The 23,691-nt window shown below is 40.7% G+C and overlaps 1 protein-coding gene across 3 annotated transcripts in view; it reads left to right on the top strand.

The window, feature by feature from the left end:
- Window positions 1–319: 319 nt before the first annotated feature.
- The window catches only part of FUT9 (fucosyltransferase 9), a 107,069-nt gene continuing 83,697 nt past the window's right edge, over window positions 320–23,691 (top strand). For 2 of the 3 annotated variants that reach the window (XM_074581097.1, XM_074581096.1), the window contains exon 1: window positions 1,609–1,772. In XM_074581097.1, the coding sequence (XP_074437198.1) occupies window positions 1,628–1,772 (145 nt within the window). In that variant the 5' untranslated portion in view covers window positions 1,609–1,627. Of the gene's footprint in view, window positions 499–1,608; window positions 1,773–23,691 lie in introns of those variants that run through there. The other variant, XM_074581098.1, reaches the window with a different exon arrangement.

The raw sequence follows: 23,691 nt of genomic DNA, 5'->3' as shown, positions 1-23,691 counted from the left end.
CCCAGTGAGTTCTTACTAGTTCTTACTAGCTCTTACTAAAACAGTGGCACTCAGAAATACCTTCACGCCAACAGTGAGCTCGCAGTGGTTTGAACTGATTCCCACCGTGGTTACAGAAATATTCGTATTGTCTTAAGTGAACTTTGGGTCAGGCCTCTTTTTTTGGAATAAACCTGTTAGAAGACCAGACCAATTCTCTGAGCGACTGTAGCCCTTACAGCAAATCAGCAGTTGGAAATGTGGAGCTACGTGGAAATCTACCCAATCTCTCTCTTCCTTGGCTTCACAAGTGGGAGCTGTTGATACCTGCACGGCTCTTGGTACAAGGCAGAGCAGAAGAGCAGAGTAAGTTAATAATCCACAAGCCATTCAGAAACATCTAGGGCAGAGACACTGACACCAGGGAATCGTATGTCTGCGTTGAGCATCTAGTAAATTGTTTACTTGGAGGGCTGATGAGAAACGCACAGATGAACCTCTGAAACAACTCCTTGGCAGGTAAGGCTCCTAACATACTCTAATAAATAGCACGATGTTCTCATCATCGCTATATCTTTTCCCCAAACGTACTCGCAGCAGTTTATCAACATTATATAATGCAGGGAGAGTTCAGAGCAAGGATAAAGAGTTGATAGCCAGCTTTTGGTGTGCTCGTTTATTTGACATACTTGATTTACAGGTCTCCTGTTTAGACAATGCACTTTGAGCTGTTGTTTCTTTTATTTTTAATGTTAAATAATTACTCTTGATCCTAAATAAAGATCCAGGAAGCCCTTTAGGTTTCAGGAGCAGGCTTGAAAGACTGCTTTTAATAACTACTCCAGCGTACGGTTTATTTCTCATACAGTCAATCATTATCGTACTCTTTCTGTTTTCCTCTTGTTTACCGCCTTTTTTCCCTACCACTGCACGGTTTTGTTTCCTCCTGCCGGGTGGGAAAAAAAGAGAGAGAAAAGGAAGGGCCGGATAGGCAAGGGCTACCAGCGCTTTTCCCCGGGGGGCTGGGGCGGGGGCGGTGAGCAAGGAAGGGGAGATGGGGAGCTCCTGCCCTTCAGAGGAGCAGGTCACCCTTCCTGGGAGGGGGGGAATGCCGCGGGGACGCGCCGGCGGGGCAGTAGCGCGCCCGCGCCCACCGGCGCTGCCTGCGCGCCCGCCGCGGCCCCGGGGGGGCTCCGGGGCTACCCTGCGGCGGGGGGCGGGGAGAAAACGCGGGGGTGACCGCGGCTCCGCGGGGCCGGGGGAGCGGAGGGACGGCGGGTTGGATGGACGGATGAGGGATGATGGAGGGATAACGGGTGAAGGGATGGAGGGATAACGGGTGGAGGGATGGAAAGATGGAGGGGTGAAGGACGGAGGGGCGGCAGGACGTGGGATGGAGGGATGAGGGATGGAGGGAGAAGGGATGGAAGAACGAGAAAATGAGGGACGAAGGGCCGAGGGACGGAGGGCTGCAGGAGCGAGCGCCCGCGCTTCCCAGCTGCTCCCGCTCCGCTGCGCGCCCCCGCTCCGCTCCCCGCCTCCCCCCCCCCCCCCCCCCCGCCATCCGCCGCCGCGCGTTCCCGCGCCCGGGGCTGACTCTCCCTCGCATCCTCCTCCGGCGGCGGCGGCGGCGGCGGCAGCGCCGGGGATGGGCAGCGAGAGCGCGCCCAGGAGCAGCCCGGGCCCCGCCGCTCCCCCCTGCTCCCGCACCCACTGCTGCTCCTGCCCCGCCGCCCCCCGCGCCCCGGGGGCAGCGCCACCGCCGCCACACCCGCAGCCCCCGCCTCGGACGGGTGAGTCACCGGGCCCTGCCCCCCCCCCCCCCGCCAAAAGCACCTGCCGTGCATCCCACCACCACCACCCTCCTTCTATCCTCCCCCTCCCGCCCGCCTCCCATCCCGGAGCGGCCCCGGGGATGAGCGCTGGGGGAGTTGGGGGTGTCGCGGGGGGGAGGCACCGCGTTCACCCCTGCCCCCGTCCCCGGGGGAACCGAGGGTCCCGGCCCAGCCTTGCGCCCTCCCCGCGGGGGCGGAAGGTCCGCGGGGCAGCAGGGGTGTCCCCGGGGCTCCGCAGGGGCTGCGGGGGGAAGGTTCTCCCGCCTCGCTGCCCCTCCCGGGCACGGCTGCCCATTCCCACGGGGGTCTGGCACACTCACAGACGCGCACACGGACACCCGGACAGCCCCGCTCCCCAGCCGGGGCCAGGAGCCCCTTGATACCCCCCTCTCCAGCCCCTCCGCAGCCCCCTCCCGTTCGGGGCGGCTCGGGGGAGGGGGCAGCGCCTTAACTTTTGCAAGGGACCATTTGAAGGTGAGCAACCGGAGTTGGCTGCTCTCCCGGAGTCGCCCCCCAGGAGGAGGGGGAGGGTCCCGGTCCTGGCCCCCCTGCCGGAGCCGTCGCTGGGTTCGCCGGGTGCAGCGGAGCTCGGCCCTTCCCGCGGGTCCGCGGGGGGCGGGAGGGGCGGCTTCGTGCAGAACTCGGCGCTCAAATGGACTTTCTTGACACCCCCATCCCATCACACCCCCCCCCAGTGATTAATTAAATAAAGCCCGGGGTGGTGGAGGAGGGGGGAAGAAGTCTGTGCTTGTTTTGCTGTCGCTGCCCAGAGCCAGGAGGGCAAAAGATGGGATGCTGTGGTTGAAACGCGTTTTCTGGTTTTTATGTGTCATGATGCACACGGTTGGTTGTAGGTAGTGTAGTAACTATCTGTATCCCAATAGTTCCCTGTCGAAGGGTTGTTATGGCAGCAGCGCTTCCCCCTTCTTTTATTTAGCATCTCTGGCTCAGAGTCATGTTAAAGACCTGGAAACTGCCTCTAGAAAAAAAAAATAAAAAGAAAGAAAAAAAAAAAGAAAGAAAAAAAAAGAAGAAAAAAAAGAGCAACCTCTTGCCACTTTGCCAAATAGCCAACAAGTACAAATATGAGATTCACACTAAATCTTCACTCCCTTCTCCAGAAGCTGGTGCTGTGATAACACTTAAGACTGAAGGAGGATGGAGGGAAACGTCATTTTATGTTTTTTTTACACAATTCCTGCATTTTATTAAATTTTGTTGGAGTTTTTGCTTGGTTTTGCATTGGTTTTTTTCATGTGTTTCATTTGTACTTTTTCCTAGCATCCTTCTCTCCTGCAGAGGACTGCTTAGTCCTGCATTACACTGGGTAAAGGGATTCAAGCGGTTCTACATACAACTAATGCACAACGTTTGTGGGAAGGGAAAGCTTGTAATTCTGTAGATTTAGCTTTTCTGTGCAATTTACAGGATGATTCTTGCAATACAGAGAGGAATCTGTGTAAGACTCATCAGGAAGGTTTCATCACATCTTAACTGCCACAGCTGGTGGCAGCGTGAAACAGTAAGATTTAAAGGTTATTATGGAAATAAGTTTCTCTGTCACCTGTAATGGTCAGCCTGTTCTCAGTCAACCAAAAGTAGTTGGAAGGGAAATGCTCTGATTCTGATTTCAATTTAGTCAATAGTGTTTTTTGGAAACAGTGTTTAAACCGTGAAGCCTTTGATGAGGACGGATGTTAAAAACACATGAAATTGGTAGAGGGCTATATTATTTTGCAGTTTTTACTCTGCGCTTGTATAGGTACCATTTGTTGTCTTCAACTGGATTTTGCCTGAGTAGAAGTTGAGCAGTAAATGACAAGAACAGAAGGATTTTGTCCGGCAAGCCCCAGCGTTTTTATTTCCGGCAGAATATTTGCAGGCTGACATAGATATTGCAGGATGAAATGTTACTGAATTGTGATATCATGTTTCCAATTGTACATTTTGAAATAAGTTTGGCTTATCAGTAGGAAAGCAACACCAGTGTGTAACTGTTCATTTAAGAATGAAAAAATGCCCCAGGATGATTCCTGTGTTGAAACAGACTAGGTTCAGGTTAAATAGGTGAACTAAAATAATGTAATGTAAGCGATCCGTAACTAATTTTCATTGCTTGTAATGAAAACAGGCACTCTTGTCATCTTTGAACTGGAATACAGAAATGTTAGGAGAGGGATGAAGAACAGCAAAATATATATTTTTAATGACAAAGTGAACTCTTGAATAAACCTCAGATATCTCTGAGGGAATACAGGCACATTTCATGGTATAACTGTGGTCACGATTCTGATCCCAGCTAAATCGGTATGAGATTCTCCCCAGGCGGTGCTGTAAGGAGAATCAAAGGCATCTCTGCTAACCATTTTTGAGGAACTAGGATGTGAAAAGATCATTTGTATTTTTCCCCATTGCCATAGCTAGAAGGATTTATTTTGCGTCTTGTATGGAATATTCCACGCTTTACCCTCCCGAGCTGTACTCAAGCCTATAGTTCTTACCTGCCCAGACAGCTCAGCTGAAATAATTCCTGTGAGAAAGAATAATGTATGTATGGCTATGGGCAGTTTTATTGGGCCCAACTAGTTAAATAATAGTCATGTTTACTGGAAAAAGGGTTTGACTTTGAATGATGTTTTCATATCTGATACCACTAAAATTTCATTTTAGGTGGTAGGAATAACATGTTTCTTAAAATGGCATTATTTGTTTTATGGTTCTGATATGAAAAGTCTAGCTGAATGTAATCAAGCTGGAGAGCAGATGTTTCCAACTTTAGTGTTTTTAAAAATATCCATAGTGATTTAAAAATAACCTTAAATTGCAATGAAGAAAATACAAATTTGGTCACTCTGAAAAGGGTTACAGATGAAGTTATTTGATACAAATGAATTTGATTTTGCTACAAAATTATTTGAGACAAACGATTGCACTTATTTAACATTAGACGGAGGTAAAATGGAACAAAAAAGCAAGCTGGCAGAACCCAGTCATCATAGGGAAGTAGACAGTATAAACGCCGCTAGACTGTTGTGAAAATTACACAAGAGGTTCCAGCTTTAAGGGTCTGACTCCCTTATGGGAGTTGGATGGGAAAAGCCCCACTGCCTTCAGTAAGCGTTAATAGCTGGAGCGTATGCTAGGAGAAGGGATGGGTAAAGAAAATTTTCTTGCATACCACAAGAATTTTGACAGTTAGTTACTAAAACCAGATTGGAAATATATGGGTTTTCTTCGGTTAGGAGGAAGTCCTGGCTCTACCGAAACGGAATTGGAGTCTTGCCATCGATTTCACTGGGGCCAAAATGTCATCCTGAGAATTATGTTTCAAGTGACTTTTGAAATACGCTGCGTGCTATATTTAATCTGGTTTTAATTTGTGTGATATTCTATTAAAATGAGGTTACCTTTGCCAAGCGTGAGTTATTAATTAGTTATTAGCAATCATTTTCCCTTTCCTTTTACATTTTTTTAAAATGTCAGTTTTTCAGAAATGGCAAGAAATACAAAATAGTCTTCCTGTAAGAGTGCACTCGTAAGCTGAATAATTCAAAGCCTGTACTGTCATTGTGCAATCAAATTTTTAATATGATGCTGTCAAAGTCATAAAAAAAGAAAATCAAATGTGACATCATAGAAGACAATGTATATAGCTGACATGACATCCGAATGTTTTAATTTCCCCACTTTATACTTAGTGGTTAATGAAGACAGACTTTTCTTTCTTTCCGCTGAGGAAGCTCCTAATACAACATATTAAATGCTCAGAAAAGATGATGTGTATATTTTCTTGAAAAGAGATATACCTCTTGTGAAGAAAAGTCCCTAACGTAAAGGAAATGAAATCGTAAAGGAGACAATCGAAAGCCTTCACTGGGAAACACAGAACTGAGATAATTTGTAGCTAATGAGGAAAACTATTGCTAGAATATGATAGGAATGATCTTGACAAAGGACAATTTATTAACTGTTCCTTACTAGGTATGTACCTCGGAGTGAAAAAAAAAAAAAAAAAAAAAGACCAATGTACTCTCGCTCTCAAAAAACAGTCATTTCTGTGGTGTCTTTCTGCTGTTTTTCCCCCTAAATTAAGTATCTTTAATGCTAATGAAAAGTACCAGATTGGCAGCAATGGAAAATTAGACTGTGTTCATACCCAGCATTTGTGGAGCACAGGGAGCAGCACTGCAGTGCAGTGGCCCCACACTGAGCTGCCATTTCAGCCTGGCTTGGCTGGGTACTCGACACGGAGAAAATGTTTGCCCACCGACATCTTCCAGGTGGCCAAGGACCTCTTTGCTCCAGGTGGCCAACGCACTGAGGAAATCTGCCTGGAATGGGATTTTATTTGTTAGCCTTGGCCTCTGCCGTCCTCAAAGAAACAGGCCCCGGTTGTGGCTCCGTGGGGACCTGGCCGGATACTGCGAGGAGCTCGGTATTCTCAGTGCTGCTGCTTTCGAAAGTGCCGCGTGTGTTTCCAAGATCCTCTAAGAAATGGAGTGAAATAACCAGTTCATTTCACACGGGCCACAAACCAGCTTTCAAATCGCAATGATTTTCCGTCACTACTGCGTGTTGGCTGTATTTGAATCAGTGAACTAGAGGTGAAAGGCTCCAAAAATGTGATTACCAGTCCCTTGAGACATTTAGTCCTTAAAGGATATCTTACTGGAAATGCATGTTTCTATTTCACAAACCGGAGCAGAGAGAAATGAATTAATAACACACCAATATTTTTCTTTTGTTTTGAAAGAAGCTTTCATGCTTGTTTCCTTTTTAATATTTTGTAGGGAGACTGTCAATTCCATTTTGTCAGATATTTGGTTCTGGAATACATATATAATCCATGAGCAAAATGCCTCATACTTGTTCATATTTCGTGACCATATTTTGCTACATTTTTGATCTGACATTAGACAATGATTTAACCGCGCACTCCCATACCTGGCTAAACTAAAACATTCCAATACCAATGTTTGGGGTGTTGGTTTTTTTCCCCCCTAATGTCTGCCACTCAGCAGCAGAAAATGTCAGGGAAAAAAAAAAGTCAAATAACAAACAAAAATCTATTCTTTATAATGGATTTTTATGTATAATGGCTTATTTTTTGGAAGAAAAAAAAATAAACCTAAACTATTGCAGTTGTTTTTACACCTAAACCTATTGTGTAAATAAAGGCACTGAACTAAAGGAAGCCACCAATTGAATACCGAAAATGAATATTTAAGTGATAATCCAGCTGTTCAAAGGTCTCTCATATTTTCTGCAGATGTCTTCTTCCTTTTAGTTTATCCGGGACAGCAAATACAGCAGTTTCAAACTGAGAAAGTGTGTTAGAACTGAAACTGCAGGAAAACTTGTTTTCCCATTTCAGTGTTAGAATGGAAGTGAGAATCAGAGATCTATAAGGTCTAAACTTTGAAGGACACAATGACGTAAAAGATATACTTCCTTCAAAGTTATTTTTTTCATTTAGGAAGTGAGTGTGGGTTTTTTAAGTATGGCAAGTATTTTTTAAATTTTGTATTTATCTAGCGCCTTTATTATTGCTTTATTTACCTAATAAACAAATCCTAGAAAATATTTTCTGCACTTCAATTTTATATCAGTTCCCATCCCAAAGTATCTAGCTAATATTAAAACATTAGTCATCATTTTTCATATTAAAATGCACAAATTAATAATCTGAACAAATGACAGAGGCAGGCGGCTTTGTGATTAGCAAAAACTGGTTCCAAATTTTGTATAATGCTTATATTTGACTGTTGATTAGTGTGTTTTAATGATTAAGAGTTAGTGATGTTCAAATATCCTTTAAGAAATTAACTAAAAGGCATAAATAAAGTCCACAATTAAACAGAGTCATTTAATACATGGTTTCTTTCTTACTCATTTGAACTACGATTCAAGTTGGTGATTTAAACTACTTTGATTGAAAACCGCCCGTACTTAAGATAAGGTAATCACTACACATCTTGTTTACATTTTTGTCTTTACATGTCCCCACAGTTCCTCCCGCGGCTTCTTTTCACCCGTATTTTCACCCCAGATGGAGACAATGGGTGGAAGTCCAAATTATTTTTAAATAGCTTCTAAATAATAAAGCAGCATTACCTCCCTGTATATTCTAAGACTTTCTTCAGATGAGTCACCACATCTTAGGAAGTCAGGTACCAACAGCAGTACCCAGAGCAGATTACTAACCAAGGACAGATGGATGCAGGTGGCAAGTAGACCATGCCAGACACCACGGGGTGAAGCAGGCTCATAAAGTAACAAAGCCAGTTTTCTCTGCTTATCAGGGCGACATTTCAGAGGTTTTTGAAATTACAAATGCCTCCTTTTGAAATGAAAGACACAAATTTACAAGTCCTCAAAAAACAAAGTCTCTTACCCGAATGGTTTTGGATAGACTGAAATGTAGAATATTGTAATACACATCCCAACATGTCAGAAACAATTTGAATATTTCTTTTTTTTTTTTTTTTGGAGGTTTTTCTTTCAAACCAAGACTTCTGCAAAATTAGTTCAATTTCGTGGGGCATTGTGATTTCAGTGTAACTGCGTATTCCGACCGAACAGGATTTCAGTGAAGTTTCTTCAATGACTTAAACTACAGAAGAAGAAAGACTTCTGTGTGTATTCCAGTAAATTGGCTGATTGTATACATCAAGTTACTCATGTGACAAGTACTCTGACTTTATGAGAATTGACAAAGCAGTGGAAGTCTTGGCTTAGAGGGAGAGGGTAGAACTGATGGTAAAACTTGATTTGGAATTCTCCATCAAAATTATTTTTCTATAGAAATAATTAATGCTTTGAAATCAAAAGTGGCATTAGAGGGCCACGAAGACGATCATAGGGCTGGAGCACCTCTGCTATGAAGACAGGCTGAGAGAGTTGGGGTTGGTCAGCCTGGAGAAGAGAAGGCTCCAGGGAGACCTTATAGCGACCTTCCAGTACCTAAAGGGGGCCTACAGGAAAGCTGAAGGGGGGCTTTTTACAAGGGCATGTAGTGATAGGACAAAGGGTAATGGCTTTAAACCGAAAGAGGGAAGATTTAGATTAGATATAAGGAAGAAATTCTTCACTACGAGAGTGGTGAGGCACTGGAACAGGTTGCCCAGGGAAGCTGTGGATGCCCCATCCCTGGAGGTGTTCAAGGCCAGGCTGGATGGGGCTTTGAGCAGCCTGGTCTAGTGGGAGGTGTCCCTGCCCATGGCAGGGGGGTTGGAACTAGATTCTCTTGAAGGTCCCTTCTAACCCAAATCATTCTATGATTCTATGATTAGTATGGGTCAATAGTAGAAGATCCCTAATTTAATTTGAAAAAATAGAAAATCATAAACTTTTGAAATTAAGAATTCAAAAAGGGAAATATTTTATGGTCATTACTGCTGAATATTGCATTTAAATGGAATGGGAGGACATCCAACGGCACTTAGAAAGCAATCCAGTTATTATTATTGACTATATTTTTATGTTTGGAATAAAATTTATCAGCTAAGCAGCCAGGGCTATCAACCTAGGCTATACCAATTTTACGTTTTATTTAAGCTGGCAATACAAGATTTTCCCAAACTAACTGCCTAGGACTATTATTCAGCAGTTCTAAATACCCATAGTTTAAAGGCCAATGTTTAAGTATAACGAAGTAAACCTGGTCTGACACAAATGCTAATTACTTTCTTGCAAATAACCAGACTTAAAAAAGGGCCTTTAAGCAACACCATTTAGCTAAATGGAGAAAGAAAATGCAATAATATCCAACAAATGCCATTTTGGGGTATAACAAACTTGCTCATTCTAGAACTTGCAGTAATTAGGAACATTTTAAGTGAGAAAGCTTGCCCCAAAAAACATCCGCCTCAACCACCTACACTAAGCAACAACTAATGTCCTATATTAGCACCGATACAAGAGTTGCAGGTGAGGAGCTCAGGGAAGGAATCAAACAACTTCTCGGATGGTCTCCATGCCTCCCCTACGGCTGCTTGCCAGCCACCCTTGCTGTGCAGCCCGTGTCGGGAGCCGAGGAATGACCAGCTGCCTCCCCAGCAAAGCTTCTTGTGGGACACAGACAAAAATCACCCATTACTTGACCTCTCTGAGCTGGGATGTCCTGTACCTGCCTTCCTGCACTTTCTTCCCTCCATAACTTCTGGGCCTCCAGCACTGGCCAGTGTGCCCTCTTGCAGCAAGCTGGCACTATTTGAGATTCTAACTAAAGAATATTTAAGGAGAAAGCAACGAGAAGATTTCAAACTAACATTTTAAAATAATTTGGCAGTTAGAATGCACATCGCTAGATTAAATGTGTTTCCTTAAGGCCCCACTGAGATGAAGAGCCTCTTTCTTTCCACAGGTATCCTAGAGCAGGCAAATGCAAGCAGCTGAGAGCATTTGTGTTGTTAAAGTGATCATAAGCAACAAAAACTATAATAACAAGTTATATCTGGTTTCTAGATCTTTCCAGACAAGAGACGTTTAAGCCAATAGTGGTACCAATAGTCAATGGGAAGGAATTCCAAACTAATTGCGTGTTGAGGAGAAACACAGCAGCAATGCAATGAAACTCGGGGCTGGGAATTTTTACCCAGTTGATAATATTCATCTTAAGCCTGGGAGTAATTTAATTTCAGGCAATCAATTAAATAATTAGGAAAATGGTTGGGGGGTGTGTGGACATATAAACCACAGTATGAATAAGTCAACTTAATTCACTAAAAGGAAATAAATAGTTGACCAAAACCTGTGAACTGCAGCAGTGGGTAACCAGAGAAGATACCAGCAGTCACCATTTTTTTCACATTTATAAGATATGATTACAAAATGTGGAGACAAATGCCGGTCTTAGAAGCACAACTTGAAGCTGTGAGACTACCTGTTATTAAAATAGGTTGCTTCATTCCCACATCATCTCGACACTTTCAAATAGGCCTAAATTTAATTAGCTTTCAGATCACTACATTGCTCTCAATCTGGTTATGAGGCAAAACGGACCAGCTGCGGAGACAACTCACTTTCTCAAATAATGATTTTGCGACCATATTATGCACAATGTTCATTGCTGAGGAACAAATTCTGTTTTCCTTAACACCTAAGATACACAGGGAAAAAAAAATGTTATGAGTCTGTTGCATAGTTAGTAATGAAGCACTCAGACATATGAAAATATAATTTTGTTTATGGGAAATTTTACAGTTTCACTGGTTTTCTATTCTGAAAAAAACAAAAACATAAGTTGAACGTTTCTACATATAAAGGAGTTATTTTTTTCAGTCAGCATTTCTGCTTGTAGGACAATCTAGTTGTAGATACATTTAGAAGATTGACTATGGTAAAACCAAAATAATTGTGTTACTTTGATGAAAAAAAACACTGCAGTGGAAAGCTATTTCAGAATAGAAACTTGAAAAAATATACATTTTTCACCTTTTCAAAACAATTTTTTCTTGGAATTTGCACAATTCCGAGAGGTGTTTTGATGTAAAAATATCAAATTGTCTTTAATCCTCCTCTGATCTAGATCTACAGGAAAGCTCTAGATCTACAGGAAAAAATACGGTATCCTATTGGATGTTTGCAGGAAAACCTGCAGCTTTCTGTGTTAAGGTATATAAAGACAATAGTCTAACCCGCTGAACTGTGTCTTAACTATATGTTTTTAAGTGTATGTATACATATATATACACACACACACTTAAGTAAGAATGAACATATAGATATATATACACACACACTTACATACACATATACTCCTATTCCTCCTCGTCCACAATAGCAGCTGTTCTCAGTCACCCTACCTGGTTAAAATCTTCCTCCCTGAAAGTCAGCTTCTTTTATTTTTTTTTATTATTTTTTTTTTCCCTAATAGAGCAATTTCCTGTGGTGGATTTATGAATTTATCCCTTTTCTTGAACTTTGTTGGATTGGCCCAATTTGTAATTCTTTTTGCTCGCATTACTATGCAGGTAATATTTGTTCCTTTCCCTGGGTTGTTATAGAATAAGTCATTTTGATGTTTTTGCCCCGTTTTTGTAAGTGCTTAATGCTGTGTAATGGGTATGGATTATCTGTAGTTTTCAGGTAAGTAGAAAAAATGACTCCAGAATTATGCCTCTCTGAAGGTCAGAGACGCGAGGCTAGAAATGGAAGCTGAGGCACTAGGTTCACAGTCCCCAGCTCCAGCCATGCCTCTTCCTACAGTACGGCATTGTTTTAACACAGATTTTCCCCAAAATATGGACAACACTTTTGACGCCATGAAGGGAAGACACAGTCACAGGCTATTTCAGCAGCAATGAGAAAAGGCTGGTGTAGAATTAAGAGAATAGTCACTGATCGGGCTAGATAGTAAACTACACTATCTACTGATACATATATTTTTTAAGCTTTCTGCAAAGTATTACTTCAAAATAGTGTTTCTTCCTGCTTCATTGCCACCTGCTTTCCTTTCTAATCTGTTCCATCTTAGTCATTACTGATCTATCCTTAACTCGTGTGACACTTTCTTCCTGCCTTTGTTTCTTTTATTCCTCAGATTCGTTTTATTTCAGTTCTTAATTTCCATCTTTTCCTTTGCATCATTTCCCAAATCATCGCTTCTTACTTAATTATTGAAAAGTTATTTTATTTGCCCCAGGAAAAAAAAAAAAAAGAGGGAATTCGAAGTTTTCACTAAAAATTACCTGTGATGATTGAGGGTAAAATCCACGCAGAGACTTACAGTTAAACACATTAATGGTTTTAGGCAACAGAAATGTGACTTGGATGTATTTGTCTGTATTAGAAAGTAATTCAGCACAATAGGAGCAGACCGGTAGATCAAAGCAGCTGGTGCGGAGGTATATTTAAGGTACGTGATCGATGTGTTTTACCATGGACTAGATTTAGTTTGGTGTCTTGGACCAAATGTTAATACCCTGCATGTAGTCTGAGGCTGTTCAAAGGACTCAGTAGTTCAGATCCTTTTGTCCCCACTGCAGGTTATAGTACATTCGGTGCAGACTGTAAGCAGAGCTTTCAATTTGCCTTGCTTCAAAAGAAATCTAATTCACACACACTTTGCAAACCAAAATAATGTATGGTAATTGGGATTCGCTGTAAACCCACACTGCTTCTCCCAGTCAAATGGCAGTCTCCTAGGCTCTGAACAGCAAACTCCACCACCACCTTGCCCTGGAGTTGCCCGTTCCTAACTCAGTTTGTAGTCTTAAGATTTTTGTTTGTGTATGTCCCGAAAAGAAGTTGGGGTTGTTCAGCATGGAGAAGAGAAGGCTCTGGGGATAACTTATTGCTGCCTTTCAGTACTTAATGGGGCTTATAAGAAAGATGAGGACAAACTTTGTAGCAGGGCCAGTTGCAATAGGACAAGGGGTAATGGCTTTAAACTCAAAAAGGGTAGATTTAGTCTAGACAGAAAGAAGAAAATTTTTACGCTGAGGGTGATGAAACACTGGAAAAAGTTTCCCAGAGAGGTGGTAGATGCCCCATCCCTGGAAACATTCAAGGTCAGGTTGGATGGGCCTCTGAACAACCTGATCTATTTGAAGATGTCTGTGGTCATTGCTGGGGGATTGGACCAGATGACCTTTAAAGGTCCCTTCCAACCCAAACTATTCTATCATTCTATGATAAGAACCTTAAGTCTTCTGAAGACTGAAAAAAATCAAGGACTGTGTAAATCTTTCATTGTGCCAGCTCATGGACTAAGTACCTCAACCAGGTACCCCTTCCTTGGCAGCTCTGTCAGGCACTAGGCTAAAGAGTCATTCACCTCTTCTGTGTAAGCAAATAAATTTTTAAGGCTTCCTACAGTTGTGGCCAGTGTTTTATCTCAGAACAGTCTCTGGGAGCAGCAGGTTGCAGTGCCACAGCTAGAGCAGGGAATTAGCACAACTGAACCCAGGCTGGCAACATTTTGGATAGCACGTCTAATCACAGTGTTATCAGGGGAGCACCAGCACTTTTCTTATTTTAAAATAAAATCTTTAATTTCTTTTTGTCTTCCCTACAGTTTCTAAAAAGAAAAAAGAAATATAAATATCTACTTTACTAACAAAATCTGAAGCCTGGACAGATAGATGCACATCCTTCAAATCCTAAGCAGGGCACTTAACTTCTGGCTGAGTGAAATTTAAAACTTTAAAAATTAAAAAAATTGAAAAAAATAGTTTAAAAATAACAGACTTTTCTGATTAGCATTCCCCTCTGTATCAAACTGCCTGTTCAGTGTCATGACTATACATAGCTCTCTGCTCTGTTTGCAGGTTGCCCACTACCCAGTCTGTACCACTCACCTTCCTGGGGGATGGTGTCATAAACGTTTAAATATGGATGCTTCATCCAATATGGGGACAAGACACCAAAAGTGAAGTAATGACTTGCTCTGCTATTTAGTACCCAAACTTCTTTTTGGACGCAACCATCAAGCGTTGCAAGGTCTAACTGACAGGTACTTTGTTTATAAAGACTTGTTCTCTACCCTGAGTTAGGCTTCCTGTGCAAAGCATAGGAAATAGATGACTAAGAGTGGGATTCGGAGAAACCAGCAAGCAGAAGGAGGGATAGCTTCAAGGAAATATGGTGGGGCAGGAATACACCTACAGCCTCCACCTTAAAGGCATCTGCTTTCAGCACTGGGGAAGTGCCTACTGTCCCCTGAAAGTAAGCATATAAGCTAGACCTGCTTTTTCTCCAAAATAATTAGAACATACTGCTAATTGATGCTCAAATATCCAGTAATTAGAGCACTTACCGTTTCAGTGGATGGCCTTTTCAAAACATACCCACACATCTAAGTTGGAGAAAAAATTTCACTTACAGGCACTTTCAGGTCAGAAATGTGCCCTAACTACTGACTGAATGGTTATTTTGGGATGAAGTGAGCGACTTTCTCCTCTTGAAACTTTGCCAATTTAGATAATTGATTAAATAGCTAATGGAGGAGGAATTTAAACCTGACCCCCTTCCTTCACAGAAGAGTGGGCTAACATCAGTCTGTGGAGTCAATTGCTTGCTATTTGGCTGAATAAATATTTAAAAGCAAACTGAAGAGTTCCAAGAAGGGAAAATGAAGAAGTTGTCTTGCCAAATAACAAGTGCTTTTTGGTTAATGGGAACCTCCTGGGAGGCAGACAGTCTCAAATCTAATACTCTCTATAGATCAGATACAGTGGGGTTGTCTGTCTCCCAAGAGAGAATTTCATTTACTCCAGCTTCAAACAGTCTTGTTTCCTGCTGTTGTTATTTTTTGCCTTCTTCCCTTCCTCCTCCCTCCCCCATGTTAGATATCTGCTCTGGTAAGCATGTTCTCAGAAAAAGTATTGGTGTTTTCTTGGGGGTGACACCACTGCCTCTTGCAAGTCAGTTCATGCCCCGAGAACCTTGGTAAGGTCAGGGCTTGAGGGACCTGGCACATGAGCACCATGAGCTTGGACATACTGGGTTGCGGTTGCTCGAGGGCTGGAACGTGTTAGTGGTGCCTGAACGCTCAACTTGGCATTATCCAAAGCAGCAACTAAATCCCTTGATAGGCTTTATCTTTATACTTCATTTTAGGACGTTAAAAAGCAACACTTAGGAGCCTTTAGAAATAGAGAGAGGTACTAATAATAGAAACCTTCAGTGAATTTAATGTTTTATAAAAAGTGCTAAGTAGCCAGCTTGGGAAACTGAAGATCTCTCTCCTTTCACGTAATAGATATAGCGCAGTGAACAATAGTATAGCTTTCCCACACCACTTCACTACTTTGTCTCCATTTGTTTTTAGAAGATGTTCGATTCTGTGGCAAAGGCCTAAAGTAAGTTAATGTCCAAGGGAGTAGACGAATGTTTTAGTTCAGGGAATTATGTTTCGTATGAAAGCAGATATCTGTCACTTTCCCATAAATACTCATTTTTGACATACTGTTTACTTCAAAGATTCTTTATTTTACCAGTCCTTTGTCGCTCTTCCTGTTTAAGTCTTTGTGACAGAGACTTTTATCATGTTTGCTCCTGTATTCTTGAAAGAAACAACACACTAACACGATAACTCAACTTAATCTAATCTAGCTTTTACACCTTATTTTACAAAGCAAACCCTTATGTAGGTTTCTATAACACTAGAAGAGCCTTGCTGAAGTCCTTAAAAATCTGATTTATTCAAGTTGAATTAGGCATTCATACTTCCTAATGCTCCTTGAGCCGTTATCAAATTGTAGTGATTTCAGTGAAAGCCCCAATGTTTGTGGTAAGTCTTCTCTGGTATGGATGATGGAAGAGAACAAACCATTGAAATTTATTACTCCCTGTTTAGACCGAAATCTGACTGAAGCAGGAGTAAGTTGACAAGAGCATTAGTATTTCCCAGATAATTATTTTGTTAATGGCTGCAAATCTGTTGGTGGTAGGCAGGCGGTAGGTTGTCTTTCCCTGTTAACATTTTATGACCTCCTTCAACTCCAAGTAAAGCCTTTTCGTGCAAAAATTTTGCCAAAATTGTAACAAGTTGGAAAAGATTAGTTCTCTAATTATAATGTGTAGTTTCATAGTTGCACATATAATTCCTTTTGGAGGATTAGCCTGCAGTTCTTTGATAGAGCAGTTTTGACTTGCATTCTTCCTAGAATTACAGTCCAGTGACCAGAATATATCTATTCCACAATATCTTAATTTTACAAATTATTCTTGATTTTATGTCTGTCTCTGCGTTCTGGAAAGGCTAGCTTTTCTTTCTGAAACATAGATATTCTTGAATGGGCATTGTTTCCTGTTAGACTCAGATCCTCGGCTACTGATCGGTTGCACATTAATACGTCTGGGAAAGCCAACTTTAAATATTTGCTTTTTGAAATCCCTGAGTTTTCTTGAAAGGCAGTAAGTGAAGCTAGAGATGTGCCTATGACTGGGAAGTATTTAACTAATTCAGAAGACAACCTACCCTTCTGTGTGAAGCCACCTAAAATTTTAGGCTTAAGTACAGATATGGCAATGTATTTTAATTTCTGTATTTTTTCTCTTTTTTTGTCACTAATAATCTGCACCTTTGCCTCTCATCTTCTGTGTTTTCCCATCTTCTTTGGCTGTATTTTATCCCTCAGGGTCATGATCCTACTTGTCACCCTATAATCAACCCAAAGTTGTGAGCCTGGAGAAGTTCAAAACATATTCATAGGTGGCTTTCCTCTCACCTAACTTCAGCCACCAAAAACTAAGCTGACCTTCAAGGCTTCTCTAGTTAGGAGAGAGAAAAACATCTCCAGAGAGCAATTCATCACGCTTTCTGGACAACTCTCTTAGAATGGGATGAATTACACTGTGAAAGGACTTGTCCTTCCCTCTATATAGGAAAGAGACTATAAAAGGAGCTTCAGTAAATGCCATGGGGAGTATGTCTAAACTTTTTTAAAAAAAAGTTATTATTTAAATATTAAATCTTTTAAAATATGATTATTTAAGACTATAAATTATTTTTTTAGAGGACTTTCAGTTTCCAATATCACCTGTATTTGACTTGGGCAATGTGAGAGCAGGAAAGGAGCCAGATGAGCTTGCTGACTACCCCTGCAACTGGGAAAGAGGGGGAGTATGGTACGGGGTTACTTGAGCTGGCAGCACAGAAGCTGTTGTGGGGCTAGGAGCAGCATGGCTGTGTTCATGCGACACTGCACACTGAGTTAAGAAACGTTGCTGAAACCAGCTTAATTCACTGGCACAATACCTGAATTTATGTGACATTTGTTTATAGCAAATAGACCAGTAGAATAGTCTATATGTTTAACAAGTTTCTTCCAGTTTACGTCTTTCTTCCAGTTTCTTACTTGGTTTTTGAACAAATCATCACAAAAATTCATCAAGCTTAGAGACATCTTGTACAAGCCATTTTCTGTTACAGAATACATGCTCTCTTGATGAATCGTTCGCTTTGTCCCGCCGTTTCTATATGTATGTACATCTATGATAAGGAATATGCGAATCAGGGAAAAAGTGAGAACATCCTGATACTCATTTCTGGAGTAGCAGTAGTAGTAGTAATGCAACTTCATTCAATTACAGAAAAGTCCTTTCATTAATTTATGTGAATGAATACAGGCTGAGTGCTAATAGATGAGTGCATACCATTAATTACTGCTAAAACGAAAGTATACACAACCTAAATTTGGCAATAAATGCTCACAGCACTATTCCAAAGAAGGTTTTCTGAAGCTGTTCATGACATATCAATACTTCTTTTTAGAACTTCAAGGCTACGGAAGATAAAACTGCAATCTTCTCTGAAAGCCTGCAAAGAAAGTCCGACTTTCTGTGCAGTTGTTATCATTTTGCCAACTGAATGGATGTCACTTAAATTAGACCCTGTAATATTAGTGCTACGTACTGTTTTGTAGGGGAAGTATTTTGACTGGGAAGAATCAAATTTGTCATTGCCAAAGGAAATGTCTTTTACGTTGGGATGGAGACTGCTCCCCGTTTTGATTTACTACTCTATTTCACAAGGATTGCTGTATGGTTTTTCACCTAGAAGTCCTTCTAGTTTGGGAAATTAAAATCCACGCGTAAGGAAATCCTAAACCAATTAAATGTAGGGCTCAATAACTTTATCACTGTTATTCTCAGCAGAGATGAGTTGGGAGCTGTTCTGCTGAGAGGGAACAGCAGGTGCCCCTTCCTGTGACCTGTCAGAACAGCATGAGCATTTGAACTTTACTACTTCCCTAACTTGCCTTTGCTCCAAGAGAAGAGCACGGAGACAGCAGGTTTGAGGTCGGTCCAGCTCTGTCTTCTTGGAGCAGAAAGCTGACTTCAGTTCTTTCATATATACACAAGTCCCTTGCTGTACTTTTGGGTCAAGTGTAACAAGGCACACACAAAAAAGGAACTAATATAGGTTTTATAGCAGCAATATCTTTACATTCACTTTACTCTTCCAAATTCATTGCTCCAATTCCCTACTGCTTATGGGCACATGAAAGGGCTGGTGATACCTAATCTCATTATTTTATACGTGCTGTGAATTTTTTCTCTTAATGCTCCAATTTAGAAAATTAGAGCATTGCATGAAAATCTCAAATGCCACTAGACAGAAAAAAAAGAGAAAGCTAGGAACATACACGGTACGCTCCCCATGCAAAGTCCTTTCCAGCTTCTAAGCCTAGTAAATACTATTCTCTTCTCCATTCTGTTAGCAAACAGATACTATTTAAAGTATTTAGGTTAGACTAGATGTTCTAGCCTGAAACAAACGATGAGCAGGTTATATGAGTATATACTAATGTGAGCAGCTGAACTGCTAGATCACAGATGTTATAACTTTCAGCTGCCGAGGTGATGAGGGTAGGTGGAAGTTAATCAAGTTAATCAGATCTGTAACCAGAGCTGTAGGATGTTGTGTTTCCAAATCCCAAGTTTCTAGATATCATGAGTGTACACCATAGCTTCGAAAAACACATCCCGTAACAAAACAAAACAAAACAAAACAAAAGGAAAGCGTATTTTAAAAACATCCACATATTTTTCTTTTTTAATAACACAAATTTCAAGCCCACCTCGTAGTCTCATATGGCATGAGTTACCATTTTTGAGCTCTTTTGGCAGTTCCACAAAACAATCCATACCACTGGGGCAGTTAAGATGGAGCCTGGAGAGTGACAATGATTTTGAGTGAATCCACTGCAGTCAGATAAATTTTTGCTTCAGAAATGGGAGCGGGGGGACGGAACTTTTCTACTTTACACATATTCATTCTTTATATAATTTGACAAATCTCCAAGGAATTTTTTTTTCTCAATGCTTCTGAGAACTATGAAGCTGTGCAGAAATAAAGGCCTCTTTTCTGGCTTATAGAAGTTTTACTGCTTGTGATAAAAAAACAAGGCCAGTAGGAATAAAACCACTCCACACAAAATAGTTTTCTTGCACTAGCTGTTAAGAAATTATCGTTTCTATATATGATTTGAACTACTTTAACCTTGGTGAATCTTAAACCCAACTTACCTCCCATAATTTGATGATCATAAGCTAGTAGGTAGTACTATTGACATCAGTGTGACTACTCACCAGTAGGAATATAAATCAGGGTGAGTAATCAGCATGGAAACCTCTAATGCTATAATTATATTCTTTTGCAAAGTAGTATTCCCCTTGACTGCTCATCTTCTTGCTTCATACCTGAAGTTAAGCCTTACACTTGAATCTTTGGTTAGTCTGCGTGTCTTTCTCTTGTGGGATAGGGTGTGGGGAATTGGTGATGCTGACTCATTACGATTTGATGCCATGAGCTGCAGCTTTCCCAGAACAGCTGCTTTTTCTGACAAACATAATGCTCTACACTAGGCCTTTGATTTTCTGCATATTTTACTTGCTCATTAGGTCTTGCTCTTTGTATATTACTGCTTCATTCGTTGTTCGTATTCTACTGTATGTTCCCAGATGGTCAAGTATTTTCATCTGTGTTTTCTATTTTGCCTTTGCAGAAGTTGCTGAAAGTTTTGATCAGCATGAATGGATGCAGGTTTTAATTATATTTTAAGAAAATTATGGGAGAATGGGGCCTGAATCACTGGATGCTCAACTGTAACAAAAATAGCAGGGCAGGGGGGCCGAGTACTAGAGGTATAAACTTTGCTGCTGCAGTTTTAAGAGCTAAATCTGTATTATGAAGAGCTAAAGGTTTGCACATGAGCACATGCCACTTACTAGAAATTGTTCCTCTGACTATCGCTTTCACTTGGAAAATACTCAAGTCCTTGGCAGTGTACTGCCAACATTCATTCTGAGCCCTCCATATGGACAGAGAAGGGATTGTTTAATATCTTGTGCGTCTGATGATCTCCCGCTTTCACAGGAGAGGTTCTTGTTTGAGTTTTGCCTAAGAAAAAAAGGTAGTAGTATTAGTGTCACGCTTCATGTTTACTAAGTAATTTCTTTTATCATTAGTCGCAATGGGGTTTATCTGAGTTCTAGTTTTATGTGCTTTTTTACTGTTTTAGGAACTTGTCACTCCACAAGCATCTGTATTTTCTTACCAATAATTACCAATACCAATAATTACAAACAGTAATCATTCCCATTTTGAATTTTGTTCCCATACTACATTCTAGACCATGGTATTCTAAAGACTTATAAAACCAGTGATTTCATGGCCATATGAAATACAGGAACTTGTTCTGGAATTTGTTCCTTTCTAATATTTTCAGGAAAACTTTTTTTTTGTTGTGTTTTATCCAGATTATTGGATTTTAGGTCAAACTGTGTTTGATTTTTTTATGGTTTTTGTTACAATCTCAGTAAAATGGGCTCGGGTTCACAGTTTTTTTGGTTTTGTTTTTTGGGGTTTTTTTGGCAAATGGATATTCGAAGCAGAAAAAATCGATTCATTTAATGTGATACCTAACTAGTTTGTAGCCTAACAGTGTATCCTTTAAATGATTCAAGGGTCACCGGGCTCTTGCCCTATTATATCTGTTGAAGGACCGTCAACTGACTTTAGGCAGGTAAACTTAGATTTTTAGATAGATTTCACCCTTATAGTTCTGGTACAAGACTGAGAAAGACCTTCAAGAATCTGGACTGTTGAGTTACCATCCTTCTGTGAGCCGATTCTTATAAGATGCCACTAGACGAGATTCAGAACACAAACGCTGGAGACCAGACTTCAGAGTAACGGGAAGAATATTCAGTTTTGATATGTATTTTGAAAGGTTTTGTCTTCTTCAGTGCTAGTTGTGGTTTGCAGTTAACATAATTTTTCTCCGGACATTGTCAAATAGTATCAAAGGAGGCGTATTTTGCTTCATACTCTCCTGTTATTTCAGCTTAGTAGCTTTCTATTTAGGGAGCCTTACAAACACATAGAATAAATGCCGGGCTTCTAGGAAATACCTTCACAGCGTCATTCCCATGGCTCCGTGTTAGCCTTGTGGAAGGTTGGAGCATCACAGGTGTGCTGGAACATGCAGAGAAAGAAAGAATTCTTGATGTGCCGAAGATTTGCTACTCCCTGCTGCTTTGAAGCCGGTAAGGCAGGGTCACAGCAGCCAGCACGGCCCCTCCGGGCCATGTCTGCAAACACCCGTCAGCTGGGGAGCTGTCATGAGGAACTCGCCTCAGAGATGAAGGGAGAAGTTTTAACCTCACAGTCCTTCACTAACACCACTCCAGGCTCCCAAAATAGTCTTGGAAGGTCTGGGGCGATAGATCTGCTTCTTCACAAGGAGTGCAGAACCCGCCCTGGTGTCTAAGCCTGTTTTCAAAGGCGAGTGAAAAGGCCCCTGTAACGCCTGTCCTCCAAGAAATCCCCAAATCGTCTACTGTTCACCCCTCTTGAATAAAATGGCTTTCTAAACTATTTTCTAATTAAAGAAAAGCATTTTTTTTTCCCCAAAACAAAAGAGACCCCACTCCCAAATTCCCAGCCAAAATGTTGCACAATTGGCCTTTGTCATCTTTGTTATACGCGGTTTAAGGGCACTTAACTGTTGCATTCAATGACGTTTGATTTCAGTGTATTACAGTTATCAGTCCGTTCTCCAGAATTTGCCAAGTCTTGGTAAAAGAGATTTCAGTCCTTGGAAATTAAGATTATTTTTTATGACTGTGTCAAGATGTGTTCATTGGTTAGAGAAAGTAGTTTTTCTTCATATAGATGCGTGGTGAGTGCTAAATGAAACTGAATTATGCTGAATATACATATATTTGCTTTAAATAATGTGAAACTTTGCATGCATATAATTAGATCTTTAACGCTAATTTTAGATAATTGCTTGGGTATGGTCAGCATAATCTATTTTTTATCAGCAGTTCAAATTTATTCTGGCTTTGATTCTCACTATCTTTTCACATCAGCAATCATTTTTATTTATTTAAGAAAGTAATTAAACTCAGTTCAGCATATATTTTTGGAGGTAGTATAAAAAGCTCTTGCTGTGATACTAAATGTAAGACGACTGTTTTCTGGGTGAAATTATTGCACTAGTGATTAAGAATTCATTTTTTAACTCTAACTTTAGAACTTTCTTATTTATACAAATAACATCATTAAGAAACAACAGTTTCTTACAGAGTTCCTTTTGAATGGAGATAGTTTATGCTGCTATTCACACAGGCTGTTTTCCAAGACCTTTGAACTCCATCGACTGATGTAGAAGAAAAGCAAATACAGCTTCAATGATTAAAAGAATAGACGTTTTCTTACTCTTCATCTGTCCTGAATAGATTTTGGGGGGTGCTTTTTCTTGGGCTATTTTTTTGCAAAGAACAGAATTTGTAGTGAATAAAGGCAAGTTTAAGATGTGACTTTTCATTTTTCAGATCCCTGTAGTTTAACCTGGACTCCTCAAATTGTACTGTAATTAAATGATTATGAACATGCCTGCTCTGCCATTTTCTCCGGGAGGTAGCGTTTCCCTGTGAATCCAGGCTGAGGAAGGTTTGGTTTGGTTTGGTTTGTCTGCTTTTTAAGAAGATTGAGAGAAACTTGGTTCGTGAATGACAGCTTTATGTCCAAGAGGATTTGTCTCTTTATGATTAAAGATTTTTATCAGTAAGAAATTACAGTGCACTTATCATTCAAAGTGGGTGATTTAATGATCTTTCAATTTTGTGCTAAGATGTAGGGACAAAAAGATTTTTTTACTGACTAGACATAATGGCAGCATGTAACAGATCAAGAATGTTCATCCAGAGAAGGGTCTTAAAGAAAACAATTAAAGACAGAAAAAACGAAATGAAACATTTTTATACTTAGCAAAAAGGAGTAAGAAATATTGAAGACTGCAATAGCCACTGCAGATAAATTGTTGGAAACACAATGGCTGAATTACAAAAATAATTTCTAAATGTGCTTCCAGTTAGAGAAATAGAAATTGCCTTTAAAATTAGTAAGAAAGGAAAG

The sequence above is a fragment of the Larus michahellis genome, chromosome 3 (assembly GCF_964199755.1).
Source record: "Larus michahellis chromosome 3, bLarMic1.1, whole genome shotgun sequence".
NCBI classification, from domain to species: Eukaryota; Metazoa; Chordata; class Aves; order Charadriiformes; family Laridae; genus Larus; species Larus michahellis.
The sequence above is the reverse complement of the archived record's forward strand: the minus strand, read 5'-3'. Positions and strand labels throughout refer to the sequence as shown.